This window comes from Notolepis coatsorum (genome assembly GCF_963971535.1).
Source record: "Notolepis coatsorum genome assembly, chromosome: 1".
Classification (NCBI taxonomy): Eukaryota; Metazoa; Chordata; class Actinopteri; order Aulopiformes; family Paralepididae; genus Notolepis; species Notolepis coatsorum.
The window spans coordinates 147,779,625-147,793,293 of record NC_140165.1 but is presented as its reverse complement, the minus strand read 5'-3'; the positions used below and the strand labels follow the sequence as shown (position 1 = coordinate 147,793,293).

Sequence of the window (13,669 nt, the reverse complement as noted above, 5' to 3'; positions counted from 1 at the left end):
ATCAGCTTGTTTGTTGGCTTTCCATTTATAATGATTAGAACATAGACCATTTCAAATTCTTTGTTAGAAGTGTCCGTGTCCCCGTCAATCATCACTGAAAGGTAACGGCTTCCTCCAATTTCCTCCGCCAGGTCCGACTTCATTTCATCGGCTAGGGTCTCTGTCATCTCTCCACATCGGACGTGGTTGCCATAAGATGGACTGATATCCGCTCCGTTCTGTTCTTATTGCAGAGCAAAATTAGCGGCTTAAACGTATTGAAAGGAAGTTTTTTTTTGGCGATGCAACAGGCCACATTCATCTTCACTTCATGGAGATGCAATTGAAAATACTACTTAATTTTGTCGTAGGCTAATTAGCTCTCGACTCGCTGAGGAAAATGGGATTGTTCGCTAGGAATTATGGGATTTGGTGTTGGATGCAAACAGGGACATGGTTTTTAATCGCACGATAGACTACAACTACCAAGTAGAATAGCGTGGCCCATCGATTCACTTCAGACGCAATATTTTTTTTCACACACGGGCTATAGCACGGGTGCTACTGCAGTAAATTCATTCATCGCACAGACCGATTTTTTCATAGCACGTGTGACACTGTACAGCCCTGAAGTAGGACCTTGTTCATTCATCCGTCAATAGTGTATTAAAATTCCTATTTCACTGTAGCATTTGCAGTGTTCCTCCGTGCTAGCATATCTGCCATCTCTTAGCTAGGCTATAGTGCAGGTGGGTGTCAGTCAAAGCCCATCGCGAGTATGGGCCGAGCCCAGCCAAAAATAGATTGTACTTTGGAAGGGCAGAAAGTGGTGCACCAAAGTACTTGATTAAAAATACAAATCAATGAATTCTTAGAAGAAGAAAAAATAGACTCACAGGAATTGTGTAAAATTGCCCAAAAAGTTAACAATTCTGGACCTTTAACTCATTGAGCGCCACACTGTTTTTCCATCTGTACTGCCTGGTGCCAGCGTTATTGACAATTTTCACGATGTTTGCGGACCCATCGTATATCAATTCTATATAGCTATGGAGACAATAGTATGGCTCATTTGACAGGCAACATTTATAGTCAAACCAGGGCTCGAAATTGCGACCGAATTGGTCACATATGCAACGAAATTGTATCTGTGCGACATCAAAATATAATTGGGAGCATTCGTGCGAGTGCAAATAATTGTTCTGGTGCGACCATATTGCGATGCTCTTATTTTGAAAATTCCGCGGAGAGTCGTATCCGCTCGACTCACAGCACAGCAGTAGCATCTGGAACGCGGACATTGCAACAGAGCAAGGCTAGTGTGCCTATTTTGCGATCCAAAACAAGTCCCTGCTGTTTTATTCCGCAACGGGTCAAATGCATCTAACATGCTTTGCAATCCTTGCCGTTCCTTTATGCCCACGTCGCGTTAAAGACCGAAATTAACGTTACGTTAGTGTAAGCTAACAAGCTAATCCTTATCAGAGCGATAGACGGAGAGAACAGCAGAGGGGACTGGGGGGGGACGATGACGACAAGCATTCTCCGTGTGTGTGTGTGTGTGTGTGTGTGTGTGTGTGTGTGTGTGTATTTATAGTAAATGTACTGAGGATGGACAGATAATGTTGATATTTAAACATAAAGAAGACAATACATAATAAATGTATTCATGATCATCATGCAACATAAAACAATTACAGGAACGGTTTGGGAGAGGAAGGGGTTTTAGGTTGCGTGTTGTAAGTTCCAAAAAAATTTACTTAAAGTTTAAAGCTCAATATATCAAAACGTGTCACTTTACAGTGAACAGGAGGTCTATTTGTATTAAAAACAATAGATTGTTTTTCATTTAAATGTCTGGAAGAGCTCAAAAATAAAAATGTCAAATGATATTTGCGTTGCCTTTTTTGAGTTGATCTAAATGTTACTGATTGTGTTAAATGGTCATATAATATCATCTCATATCGATCGCAGGCACCTGAATCGAATCGTATCGTGGCAGACTTTGTGATATCGGCAAATATCCAGGGGTGGAAATCCCACGGGGGACAGGGGGGACATGTCCCCCCCATCCTGAGAAATATATCATATGTCCCCCCCAATATATCACTGTAAACATAACTATGTAATTCAATAGAATAAATAATACGCAATGAAAGAACTTGTGCTGATTATAGACACTTAACACTTTGAATGCCGACAACGACTATTCTCGTTTTATGCCCCCCGTTGAGTGCCGACGACGAGAAATGTTGTTTGATTTTTTTATTAGCGATCTGAATTCATATTTCATCAACCGAGTCTGCCGTTGGTACAGCAGCCCCTCCAGGAGCTCCGATGGGGAAAAAAATGCCCCCTATTGTCTATCCTTGTGTAACTGCAGGTCAGTCGATTAGACTGACCTGGGATCTGTAGATCTGTAGAGGTGGAGCCTACTGGCTCCATTGTGCTGGCGAGCCGTCTGATGATGAGGGATCTGATCGCAAGTTGGAATGCAGCCTGGAATATATATTTACAGCATCCAATAATCAATCAATAAGCGTGATCGATATTTGGAATGGCGATCAGGAATTAGAATAATCTTCTTGGAGAACATCTGATCTAAGGTAAGGAGTCTATGTTACCAGTCTTGGGGTAATCGGAGCTGTATTCACTGAGATAACAGCGTGTCCCTGTGTGTGTGTGATCTTGAGGAAATGGATAATAGATTTTTCAGCCTGCCTCTATAGCGTGCATAAGTACACATATACTATCGATAATCTAGCGTTTATTTGAAAACTATTCATAAATAGGCCGACAAATGACAACGTGTCTAGTGTATTCGAGAATATTCCAATAAATGGCGTTTATGGGGGAATCTTTCTATTTTCCCGGAAATGTTCGAGAGAACGCTAGCTTTTCGAAATGCTATAAAAAGGATATGAACCGATTAAAAAAAACAATCCGTTTCGACAATGTTGACTGCAAACAAGTCATCGATAAGCGACGGGCAGATTAGACACATAGCCATAATTTAAAACATGGGTTATGCGTTTTTAACGCTAACATTGAAGTGGATGATGGCATTCAACCGGGTAAACAAGGTCGGCACTGATAGTGTTAATAGCGAGTTTTTAAGTTTCCAAAGATTGCGACCACCCCCGCATTTCATTCACAATGGTTTGATCAACTGCCTCCCGAGTCCCACCCACAGCACGCAGTCAGTGTGGTGCATGAGATGCAGGTAGGCTGAGTGCTGTGTATATCACCGCGACCAGTCAGGTAGAACATGGCAGAAAAAATACCGACATCGGAGCCTTTTTCAGTACATCAAAACGCAAAGTAATAACTCTAGTAGCCTAATATCTCAAAGACTTAGACTACAGAGGTTGAAAAATCTTCATACGAAAGAGGTGAAATGCTAAAATAATTTGATAATGATGTCATTAGGCAGAGCAGGCAAGAAATGGTACACAGACACTGACAGCAGATCTGGGGACAGATACAGTAGGCAGGAACAGACTGGCAGAGACAGGGAGTCTCAGGTATGTTTGTTGTTAAAAAAGGGAAAATAAAAAACATTTGTTCAAAAAAAAAAGTGTTTGTTGAGTTTATTTTGGGCAACATTATGAAATGACCCTCTTTGCACCGCCCCCTATCTCCCTGTCTCCGGCTGTCTCGGAGCGATGACCGGAGTGTTGAACGTCCCGTGATTAAGACGGGGAGGATGCGACCCTCTTTGCGCCGCCCCTGTGCCTCAAATAGATCCGCTATCAGCTCTATCTTTAATCTTTCAAAATGTTCAGGTGCTATCGCTATCAGCTCTATCTTTAATTTTTCAAAATGTTCAGTTGCTATTGCATGCACTCATCTGTGTTTCACTACACACATGAGTGCATGCTTACCAACTGTCAGTCTGCAACACTACTATCACCGACATCTAAGAAGGGAGATCCCCCCTTGAATGGCCCTTCTAAGGTTTCTCTATTCCACACTGCCTGTGGTGCATTTTTTCCTATTGTTAGGTTTTAGTGAGTTTTTCCTTACCTTCGCGTGGGGTATGTTTGGGAGTGTTTGCATTCATTCATTTATTTTGCATTTATTTTAAATTTGTTGGACCTTATGGTGTTCTTGTTTTGTTCTTGACTTATTGTTCTGTTTCTTCTTGACTTGTTTAAAGAAGACGTGTCCGGCCCATGGGGACATTAACGTGTGTTGTCGGGCCTTACAAATAAATTTGATTTATTTGGTAGAGGGAGAAAGGCTCCATGTTTAGTGAAGGACAGCCCCATACCCTGCGCCCTGGTAGAGGGAGAAAGGCTCCTTGTTTAGTGAAGGACAGCCCCATACCCTGCGCCCTGGTAGAGGGAGAAAGGCTCCTTGTTTAGTGAAGGACAGCCCCATACCGGCACCCTGGTAGAGGGAGAAAGGCTCCTTGTTTAGTGGAGGACAGCCCCATACCGGCACCCTGGTAGAGGGAGAAAGGCTCCATGCTCCTTGGCACATTAAGAAACCCTTGTTTAGTGGAGGACAGCCCCATACCCGGCACCCTGGTAGAGGGAGAAAGGCTCCATGCTCCTTGGCACATTAAGAAACCCTTGTTTAGTGGAGGACAGCCCCATACCCGGCACCCTGGTAGAGGGAGAAAGGCTCCATGCTCCTTGGCACATTAAGAAACCCTTGTTTAGTGGAGGACAGCCCCATACCGGCACCCTGGTAGAGGGAGAAAGGCTCCATGCTCCTTGGCACATTAAGAAACCCTTGTTTAGTGGAGGACAGCCCCATACCCGGCACCCTGGTAGAGGGAGAAAGGCTCCATGCTCCTTGGCACATTAAGAAACCCTTGTTTAGTGGAGGACAGCCCCATACCGGCACCCTGGTAGAGGGAGAAAGGCTCCATGCTCCTTGGCACATTAAGAAACCCTTGTTTAGTGGAGGACAGCCCCATACCCGGCACCCTGGTAGAGGGAGAAAGGCTCCATGCTCCTTGGCACATTAAGAAACCCTTGTTTAGTGGAGGACAGCCCCATACCCGGCACCCTGGTAGAGGGAGAAAGGCTCCATGCTCCTTGGCACATTAAGAAACCACACACTAGGCCATTGTGGCTCTGGAGCAGCAATTATGGTTGTGTTTCCCCTTAGTTTTCCTCTTCTCGTCAGAAGCCACTTCCATTCTGACGTTGGCTGCGAAAGTGCGAAGGCGCTGACTTTCTGCTGTCTGCAAGGCTTGAGAAAAGCCTTCCTTCAGATAGAACAGAGTCACCATTTACAAGTAGGCTAATAAACTTGGGACTAATCTAAGTAGCCCAGTGAAGCCAACCTTTTGGCAATTAAGCTATACATCGAAAATCGGCCTCGCTGCCGCACGCTAGTTTTTAACCCTGATGAACTCGTGAGTTTCACGAGTGTGATTTATATGTGCATAGCGTGGCTCAGACCAATACCACACATACAGCAGATCTTGACCTATCACATTACAGTAAAATGGTTCCCTTCCTCTCATGACTCTGCTGGTGTAATTGTTAGCATTCCAGGCCACCCAGATCAGTGGTTGAGGTACAGTACAGGGGATGGGGGGGGGGGGGGGGGGCAGGGGGTCCCACTATAGTCCTAGACGGAACCCTTTTTCCCATCCTTCTCCCTACTGTCTGTGTGTGGCCGTTGACTATTCCCAACCTGAGCAAAATGCCCACTGTGTGAATGTGGTCAATTGATGAACAGTGGAGAGCAACAATACAGGAGAGCTGCTGTAGCCAATTATTGTGTTTTCTCAACAACCAAAAAAGTAAAACGTTATTGCCAGACTAGTGGTTCAGTGAGTCATCATTTCCAATTTTCACCCTTTCTTTTCACATCTTCCTGCTCTGGGTGACCTAGTTCATGTTCCTCTAAGATTGCGTTTCTGAAAGCCTGGCGTCATCTCTACAGGCTGAGCACAAAGTGATATTTTAGGTCACGCCGGTCTCAGGCTCTTTCTTATCATCTTGGGGTTGTGACGGACGTGTGTTTATTTGGTTACGTCTAGCCTAGACGAGTCTCGGCGTCTGCAGATCAATATGGTTTCACTCCTACTCTTGACAACCTGGACTGCTTAGATTAGTATCTCAACTGATACGTAGGATTTCATTGATCTTTTAATTTATTTAATTGATTCTTGTCTCATTCCATCTCTTTGGAAAGCAGCTGCTCTGCGGTTGTGCTCTGGACGGTACATTTCAGGGCTTCGGGCCACAGATTATAACAACTTATCAGCATTATCAGATGTTACCCACAGAACAGACATTTGCCACTTGCCAGTAGTCTTCCTTGGCTGTCACTTGTTCATCTACCCAGGCGGTGTTATTTAGGGTAGAAAGGCTTCTAGAAAATGAGTGTAAGAAAGCGGTCGGATTAATGTGACTCTTAGAATGGATGATAGAATGGAGTCAGGAAAGGGACATCTAGAATATGTTCCCTTAGGAACCCCCGATTGACGTGGTGTATGAAAAAGGCTTTCCCCAAACCCTATATTAACGCCATCAGCCTATTAGTGGACATAATGATGAGAACGCACTCGTTTAATTTAATTTGCAATGGCTTTTTTCACTCACATACTGTGCTTCCCCCCCTCTCCTACAGAGGCCAGGAGCAACACATCCGCTATGAGCACATCTACTTGCCAGAGCCCAACAGCCAATCGGAGGTGGAGTATGCTGAGATCAAACGGCCTCGCCTGGAGATGGGCCAGGAGTCGCTGATGAGACACTCAAGCCACCGCCCACCCATGCCTCTTGGAGGGGCTGAGGACTTGGCAAAGGTCAGTTTTGACAGTTTTCCTTGGTATTGATTAGGTGAACAATACATGACACTACTAGTGTTTCTAGGTCTTCTGGCTAGGAGATGTTTCAGGTCCAAATTGAGATTCTGATTTAAGTGTCTGCTGATCATGCCACCATTTTTATTTAAGATGAAAATAAGAATCATTTTTTAAATGTTTTTATTAATAAATAAAAAGGGACTTCCCTTTTGTCTGACTCTTGTATTCCCAAACTGTCCATATTTATTTATTTAGTCGGTCAGTTGGTTGGTCCACAAAGACTGTGTGTGTGTGTGTGTGTGTGTGTGTGTGTGTGTGTGTGTGTGCGTGTGTGTGCGCGCGCGCGCATGTTCATGCCAATTGGCTAAAAGGGGGCATGGGCAATGGAACTGGCCTATTGCAAAAAGGTGGCAGCTATTGCGAATTCTCACTTCAAGGATATGCTTTTTCAGGGCGGCTGGGTGGCGCAGCGGACATTGCGCTCGTCACCAACGCAAGAGACACCGGTATCAAATCCGGCTGTCAGCGTTGCCTCCGGCTTGGGCCGGCCGTCATACTGACTCAATTGGCAAAGCCAGCGGGAGGGGAGTCGATGGGTGGTAGTCTGATCGTTGTAAACAGCGACTCCTACAGGTCAGTCAGGGCGCCTGCACAGCAAAGACAGGAAATGGCGGGGGCACAGTGTGAGCCTCCCACACGTTACACCTCGCCAATGAGAGTCCGCGCTGGCAGGTGAAAAGATGTGACTGGCTGCCTCCACATGTATCGGAGGGGACATGTGATGGGCTTCTATCCTCCCTACGACCGGCCAGTGGGGGGCACATGCGAGCAATGATCAGGACAGAACAGGGAGAATTGGCACGAGAGGTAAATTGGGATCACAGAAAAAGGAGGAGAAAAAGTAGATTAAAAAAAAGGATATGCTTTTTCAACTCATTAGAGCTGTCTTAGAAAGGCGTTTGACACTGTCAACCATCAAGTACTTTTGGCAAAGTTGTCTCATTTCAATTTCTCTGCAGATACAATTCAATGGTTTAAGTCTTACCTAACAAACGGAAAACAATGTGTCATGGTTGATGGTGTCAAATCTCCTTATCTTGACAATCCAGTCGGTGTGCCGCAGGGATCGATCCTTGGGCCATTGCTGTTTTCCCTGTACCTGTCGGACATATGCCCTGACTTCAATGTACAGATGTATGCTGACGACGCAGTCATTTTTGTACATGGTAAAAAAACTGACCTGATCTCATGTAACCTCTCAAATGCAATGAACAAGGTCCAACACTGGTTGCAAAACTCATGCCTACTGCTAAATACAAAAAAAACGGTATGCATGATGTTCAGCAAACGACCAGTCAGAATCACAAGATCTAATGTGTTTCTGGGGGGGGAGGAACTGGAATTGGTTTCCCATTTTAAGTACCTCGGCATCATCTTGGACTCGAACCTATCCTTTAAGAAACATGTCAAAAAAGTGAAACTCACAATTAATTTTAATTTAGTTAATTTTAGACATCCGTCTTTTTTTTTTTTTTTACAGTTCATGCTGCAGAAACGTATCTTCATTGCATGATATTCTCACATATTGGATACTGCTTCACAAACTGGTAATTTGCTGGTGTCACTGTCATGAAACACATCGAACAGCTTTATCATAGAGCCATCAAGGTATTTGCAAGGAAACCATTGGCATACCACCATTGCAATATTTTGAAACAATATAGCTTTTTGAGCTTTGAAAATTTCAAAGTCTTAAAAAGCTCTTGTTTCATTTACAAATGCCTACATGGACTAGCTCCCCCTCCTGTACAGGAATTCATCTACAAAAAAAGAAACACTGGACTCTGCACCAGGTCAGACACCAGAGGTGACTGCATGGTCCAAAGTAGACTGACCACGTTTGGCCAAAACGTCCTGTCCATAAAAGGCAGTCAAACATGGAACAGTCTCGCCATTTCCATAAGGGAAAGCCCCACCCTTGCTTCTTTTAGAGGGCAACAAAAAAAATGGCTGAAGTCCAACCAGTCATACATGCTGTTATGTATTTGTAATTTTTTTTACTGTTTTTATGTGTCCTGTTTTTAAGTATTTGTACATTTCTTACTGTTTCTATGAGTCCTGTTTTTATGTTTGGGGACAACGGATGGAAATTAGCCTTGTGCTAAATCCGGCAATTTTTACACTCCACAGTGTTCATTAATTTAGCATTGTCCCGTCCAAATAAACAAATTATTTATTTTATTTTATTTTTAAAGTCACTAACGATTATTTTGTTATCGATTAATCAGTTGATTATTTGACCGATTAGTCGATTAATCTAAACCATTAATTTACTAGAAAAATCAATAATTGATTATATTTGCAATTTAATATTTCAAAGGAGTATCCTCATCCTTTTTAGTTTTTAGATTTAAAAAAAAAACTACCAGCCAGAGAGATTTTTACCGGCCATAAATAGCTTTTTAGTATATTCCCATGAATTATATTATGTATATGTATGGTGTGTTATCTCTCCACTCCATGCTATGGTAGTACTTGTGCCAGCACAGGAGATACGATTACAATTTCTTTATTATAGGCTATATACATATTTCAATCAATATCTTCCTTTTGAATAAAATAGGCTCAGAAATCAGGATTGTTAAAAGTGAATTAGCCTAATCCATGTAAAAAAGAGTAGTGTTGTGAAGGGCCAGATTAAACTGAATATATATATGTATCGTTTGATATACCTTGTATATTATTTATATATATACACGGAATATCCCTTTACCTGCGTACAAACCAGAGTAATATTCGCTCTCCTATTGGACAGCGCCCCAGGCGCCAACGCGCAAGCCCCCAACGGCAAGTTCAAAGGCAACTCCGGGCATGTCAGTACATGCCCAGAGTCTGCGTAGTAATACGAGACAAGAACTGAGGTTGGGACTAGATATTCACCTTACGTATAAATACGGCGCAGGTGTAAACAGCAGTAGTCTTACCAAAACCTTAATACCTTCACCACGAGTCAACGTGCAGTGAAGTGAGCAACCTTGCATCTAAATAGAGCATTGAGAACCGCGTGCGAACAGAATGTTAAAGTGTCAGAGTTTAACGCAGTAACGTTGAGTTCGACTTAATCTAATGTGAAGTAATAGTCGATCATTTATTGTGTATCGTGCGGCTACAGTTCTTCCGTGACCAGCATTAACATCGGTTCGTCGTGTCTTTAGCTAGTGCACTTATCCAGGCTGTGCGGCCTAAATCCGTGCCCACACCCGAGGAGTCCTAGGCGAGAACCGTTGGATATGTACACAGGAGAATCGACACCGGCGATTGCAGAACCATTTCTGGTTGGATTATATTGCTTTGGGACCGTGACCACCGGAGAAGAGCACCGTTGATTCCACTGTCGTTTGGGATTTAACCTCGTGAGGATCACCACTCGGGCCCGCCTCGTGGAAGGGGCTGGCTAGCTGTCGTCAATGCTGTCGAGCATATTGGATTACAACTATTGCTTTGTCTGCTGATCAAGGGAGTACAAGCACCGGCTCCTGTATCTGGAGCCTCTTTATTCCTCGTTGACCCAGACTGGGTACCCGAACATCCTCTACCCCTCCCGGCCTTACACCCCGGAGGGAACCCAGTGTCTCCTGTTGGTACCGGTGTGGCCCATGTAATTGCTATACCACAGGTGGCGTCAGCTTAGACCCATCATAGTATTCCTACTACTCTCATTGACTTATGCTCTTGACTGACTTTACGTATGTTCTTCGCCATACAAGCGCGAGCCTAATTCTCAATCTGTAACCTAACGTTGCTTAATAATAATAAATAACCCTCCAATATAATTTATGTGTCAATGCCGTATTCTTGTGTGGGTGTTCACCATATATATTCATGTACTGTATGGCCAGTAATTAAAGTACATAACTAGTAGTGGTTTAATATATCACAATCTTTAATACAGTCAGGGTTTTGTAACCCCTCAGTTACAAGTAGCATATAGTAAATGTATACACACACAAGAGAGAGGGGGAATAGTTTATAGCAGACTTAGGGCGGGATCCACAAAGAATGGATTGCACGGTGCTAATTGCACCCTTACTTACAATTCATTATGAATTGAAAATGGGGGACCCTGAATGTAAACAAGATGAACGTCTTTCTCTGGTCTGCAGCCCCTTAACAATTGTGTGTATTGAGCCGTACTGTATTGCAGAATGGGTACAATACAGTACGGCTCAATACACACAATTGTTAAGGGGATGCAGACCAGAGAAAGCCTTTCGTAAGTAAGGGTGCACTGCAATTAGCACCGTGAAATCCATTCGTTGTGGATCCCGCCCTAAATGATTTTACAATATTTTTGCTAATGAAGTGAAATATTTATTATCAACTATCCAGTTCATTTTTATAGTGTAACGCTACTTCAAACCATTGGACATACAGAGAGAGAGGGATAGAGACGGGCTCACCCCCACCCCCCTTTCGTCACTATTGGTGGGGGCAGCGGGCTCAGCCCCTCCCTTCCAGCTGGAGTTTACTTGAAACACAGAAGTTATCAAATGTAATCGAAAAGCGCACTGTCGAGTCCTGGCTCTAGGAGGAATCACGAATAGTGGTTTAAGACATTGACCGCCAGCAGCAGGGGGCGCTGATCCCCCTTCAGCGCCAGGTCTTTATTCAATGGATATCGTTTTAGACTGCGACATTTGCGAGTGCTTAAAATATATCTTATATTGTGGGCGGCTACGTGGCGTAGTGGGCAAGGCGCTCGCCACGAATTACTGAGACGCTGGGCTTGCCTCTTCGAGCCCAGCGCTCCACATTGCTTTCAGTTTAGCTGGTCGTTCATACTAATACACATTGGCCGTATTAGGGGGTGGGAAACTGATGGGTGGGGATCGGGCGTTGTGGACAGCGACTCCTACAGGTCGGTTGGTGCGCCTGCGCAGTAGAATCAGGAAGTGTCGGGGGCAGCGTGAGCCTCCCACGCGTTACTCCTCGCCACAGAGATCGAGCTGCTCAGGTGAAAAGATGCGACTGCTGTTACCTCAAGTACCGGAGGGGACTTGTGCTATGTATGACTTAGTCCACATTGCAGCCGGCTTGTGGGAGGCAAGAAACAGCGTTTGTGACAGGGGAGGGTTGAATTGGATGATACGAAATTGGGATGGGAGAAAATATAGAAAAAATGGGAGAAAAAGTGGATAAAAACAAATATATATATCTTATATTATAGCTATGGGTCTAATACACCCGTCGATTGTCAGTGAGTTGCTTCCAGTCAACATGCACAAAACAGATTGTTTTTTCATCCGTACATTTCCGTTTTATACTGTTTTGAATTAGTATGGTTTGGGTGATTCTGAGTAATTCCAAGAAAAGACGAGAAAAAGGCATTGTAGTGTAATCCAGTCATCACGTTGTAATTTTTCGGCTGATTATCTAATCATCCTGAAATCAACGCTTGATTATCATTATTATATCTCCTCGTGCATACATGAAATGGCCCTCGTAGCGCGGCGCTCCCCCCGCCACCTCCTGCACTCAACGGTAAACAGCCACACACACACACAGATAGCTTTGAACGCGGGAGAAAGACATATCAGATCAACGCAAGGTTTTATATATAGAGTCCTTACCTTGTCTCTGATGTAATGCAAAAAAAAGAATCCAATTATCTGATCGACATTCCAGTTATCCACAGCGATCGTGTCCCGACATTACTGAGCGTTACACATGAACGGGCGGGCGGGGTTAGTGTTTCTATAGGCTTGCCGTGGTAGTCAGTGATACTGGTGTCATTCTGTGTTCAGGCATCCACTGAATAAATTAATTGCCTACTGTCCCTTTAACAACTTATCCTTGCTAAGTTTCAGTTTCACTTCTAGAGAATTTCACTTCACGAGACTGAATACTAGAGAACAGATGACATGTTACAACAATGGCAGAGGATTATTTGGATTTAAACACAGTAGCAGTTCAACTGGAGAGGAGCTCAGTATGTAAGTTTCTTTTTTTTATTTGATCAGCTGTGCCTGAGTCCGGCGGGGGAGACTAGTGTTTGTTGCAATTGTTGGCGATGCGTGTGTGTGTCTTTCCATTGGTTTCATTTGGTTGACATTATTGGGCGAACAAGAAAACGAAAGAAAACTGTAAAATTGTAATGACCCTGCAGCTGTTCCAATATAAATGTGCCTTCCTCCGTGCACTTTCGCCCGCTCTGAAGTCGGACTCTGTGTGCCGCGCGCTGTTCTCACACGGACACGGAACCCGCGACTGCCTGCATGCGCGACTGGTGTGTGTGCGCTGTGATGCGTATTCTTCGTATGGCTGCGCGTACCGCACCGTAAATTTGTGGCACGAATACACGTACCGTTACACCCCTACATCGTAAAGGCCTGCCTCGCCTGAGTATTTAAACCCTGCGGCTCAGATCGGCTCAGAAAACACACCAGCCCATTTTCAATGGAGTGCAATCGCTCCGCAAGGCAGTAGAGGGCGGTGTTGACCGTCTGCCAGCTCAGACAGGGTCTGAAGGGTCTGCAGAGGCTGCAGCCATGAATTATGAATAGATATAGCGAAAAAATTAAATAACGATCCCAAAAACTAGTTAACTCGTTGTTGGCGCTGAGCGCATGGCGGGCAATAATGAGTTAACTCGTTCTTGGCGCAGATTGTGTTAAGAGAAGTTATTTATATTTTGAACGTGATTCATTGGGCACTAGTTAGATTATACGTTGCGCATGTTATGACTTTGAACGTGTGCCATTTCCACAGCGTGCCTCTGAGAAGAAGTGACAGAGAGGTGGGGGGGGGGGGGGGGGCAGCAGCGTGCCTCTGAGAAGAAGTGACAGAGAGGTGGGGGGGGGGGGGGGTGGGGCAGCAGCGTGCCTCTGAGAAGAAGTGGGGGGGGGGGGGGGGGGG

The 13,669-nt window shown here is 44.4% G+C and overlaps 1 protein-coding gene across 7 annotated transcripts in view; it reads left to right on the top strand.

Annotated features, from left to right (window-relative positions):
* Positions 1-13,669, top strand: part of ncor2 (nuclear receptor corepressor 2) — a 530,049-nt gene that overhangs the window by 254,728 nt on the left and 261,652 nt on the right. For all 7 annotated transcript variants that reach the window (XM_084332593.1, XM_084332594.1, XM_084332592.1 and 4 more), the window contains exon 4: positions 6,577-6,754. In XM_084332593.1, the coding sequence (XP_084188719.1) occupies positions 6,577-6,754 (178 nt within the window). The remainder of the gene's footprint in view (positions 1-6,576; positions 6,755-13,669) is intronic.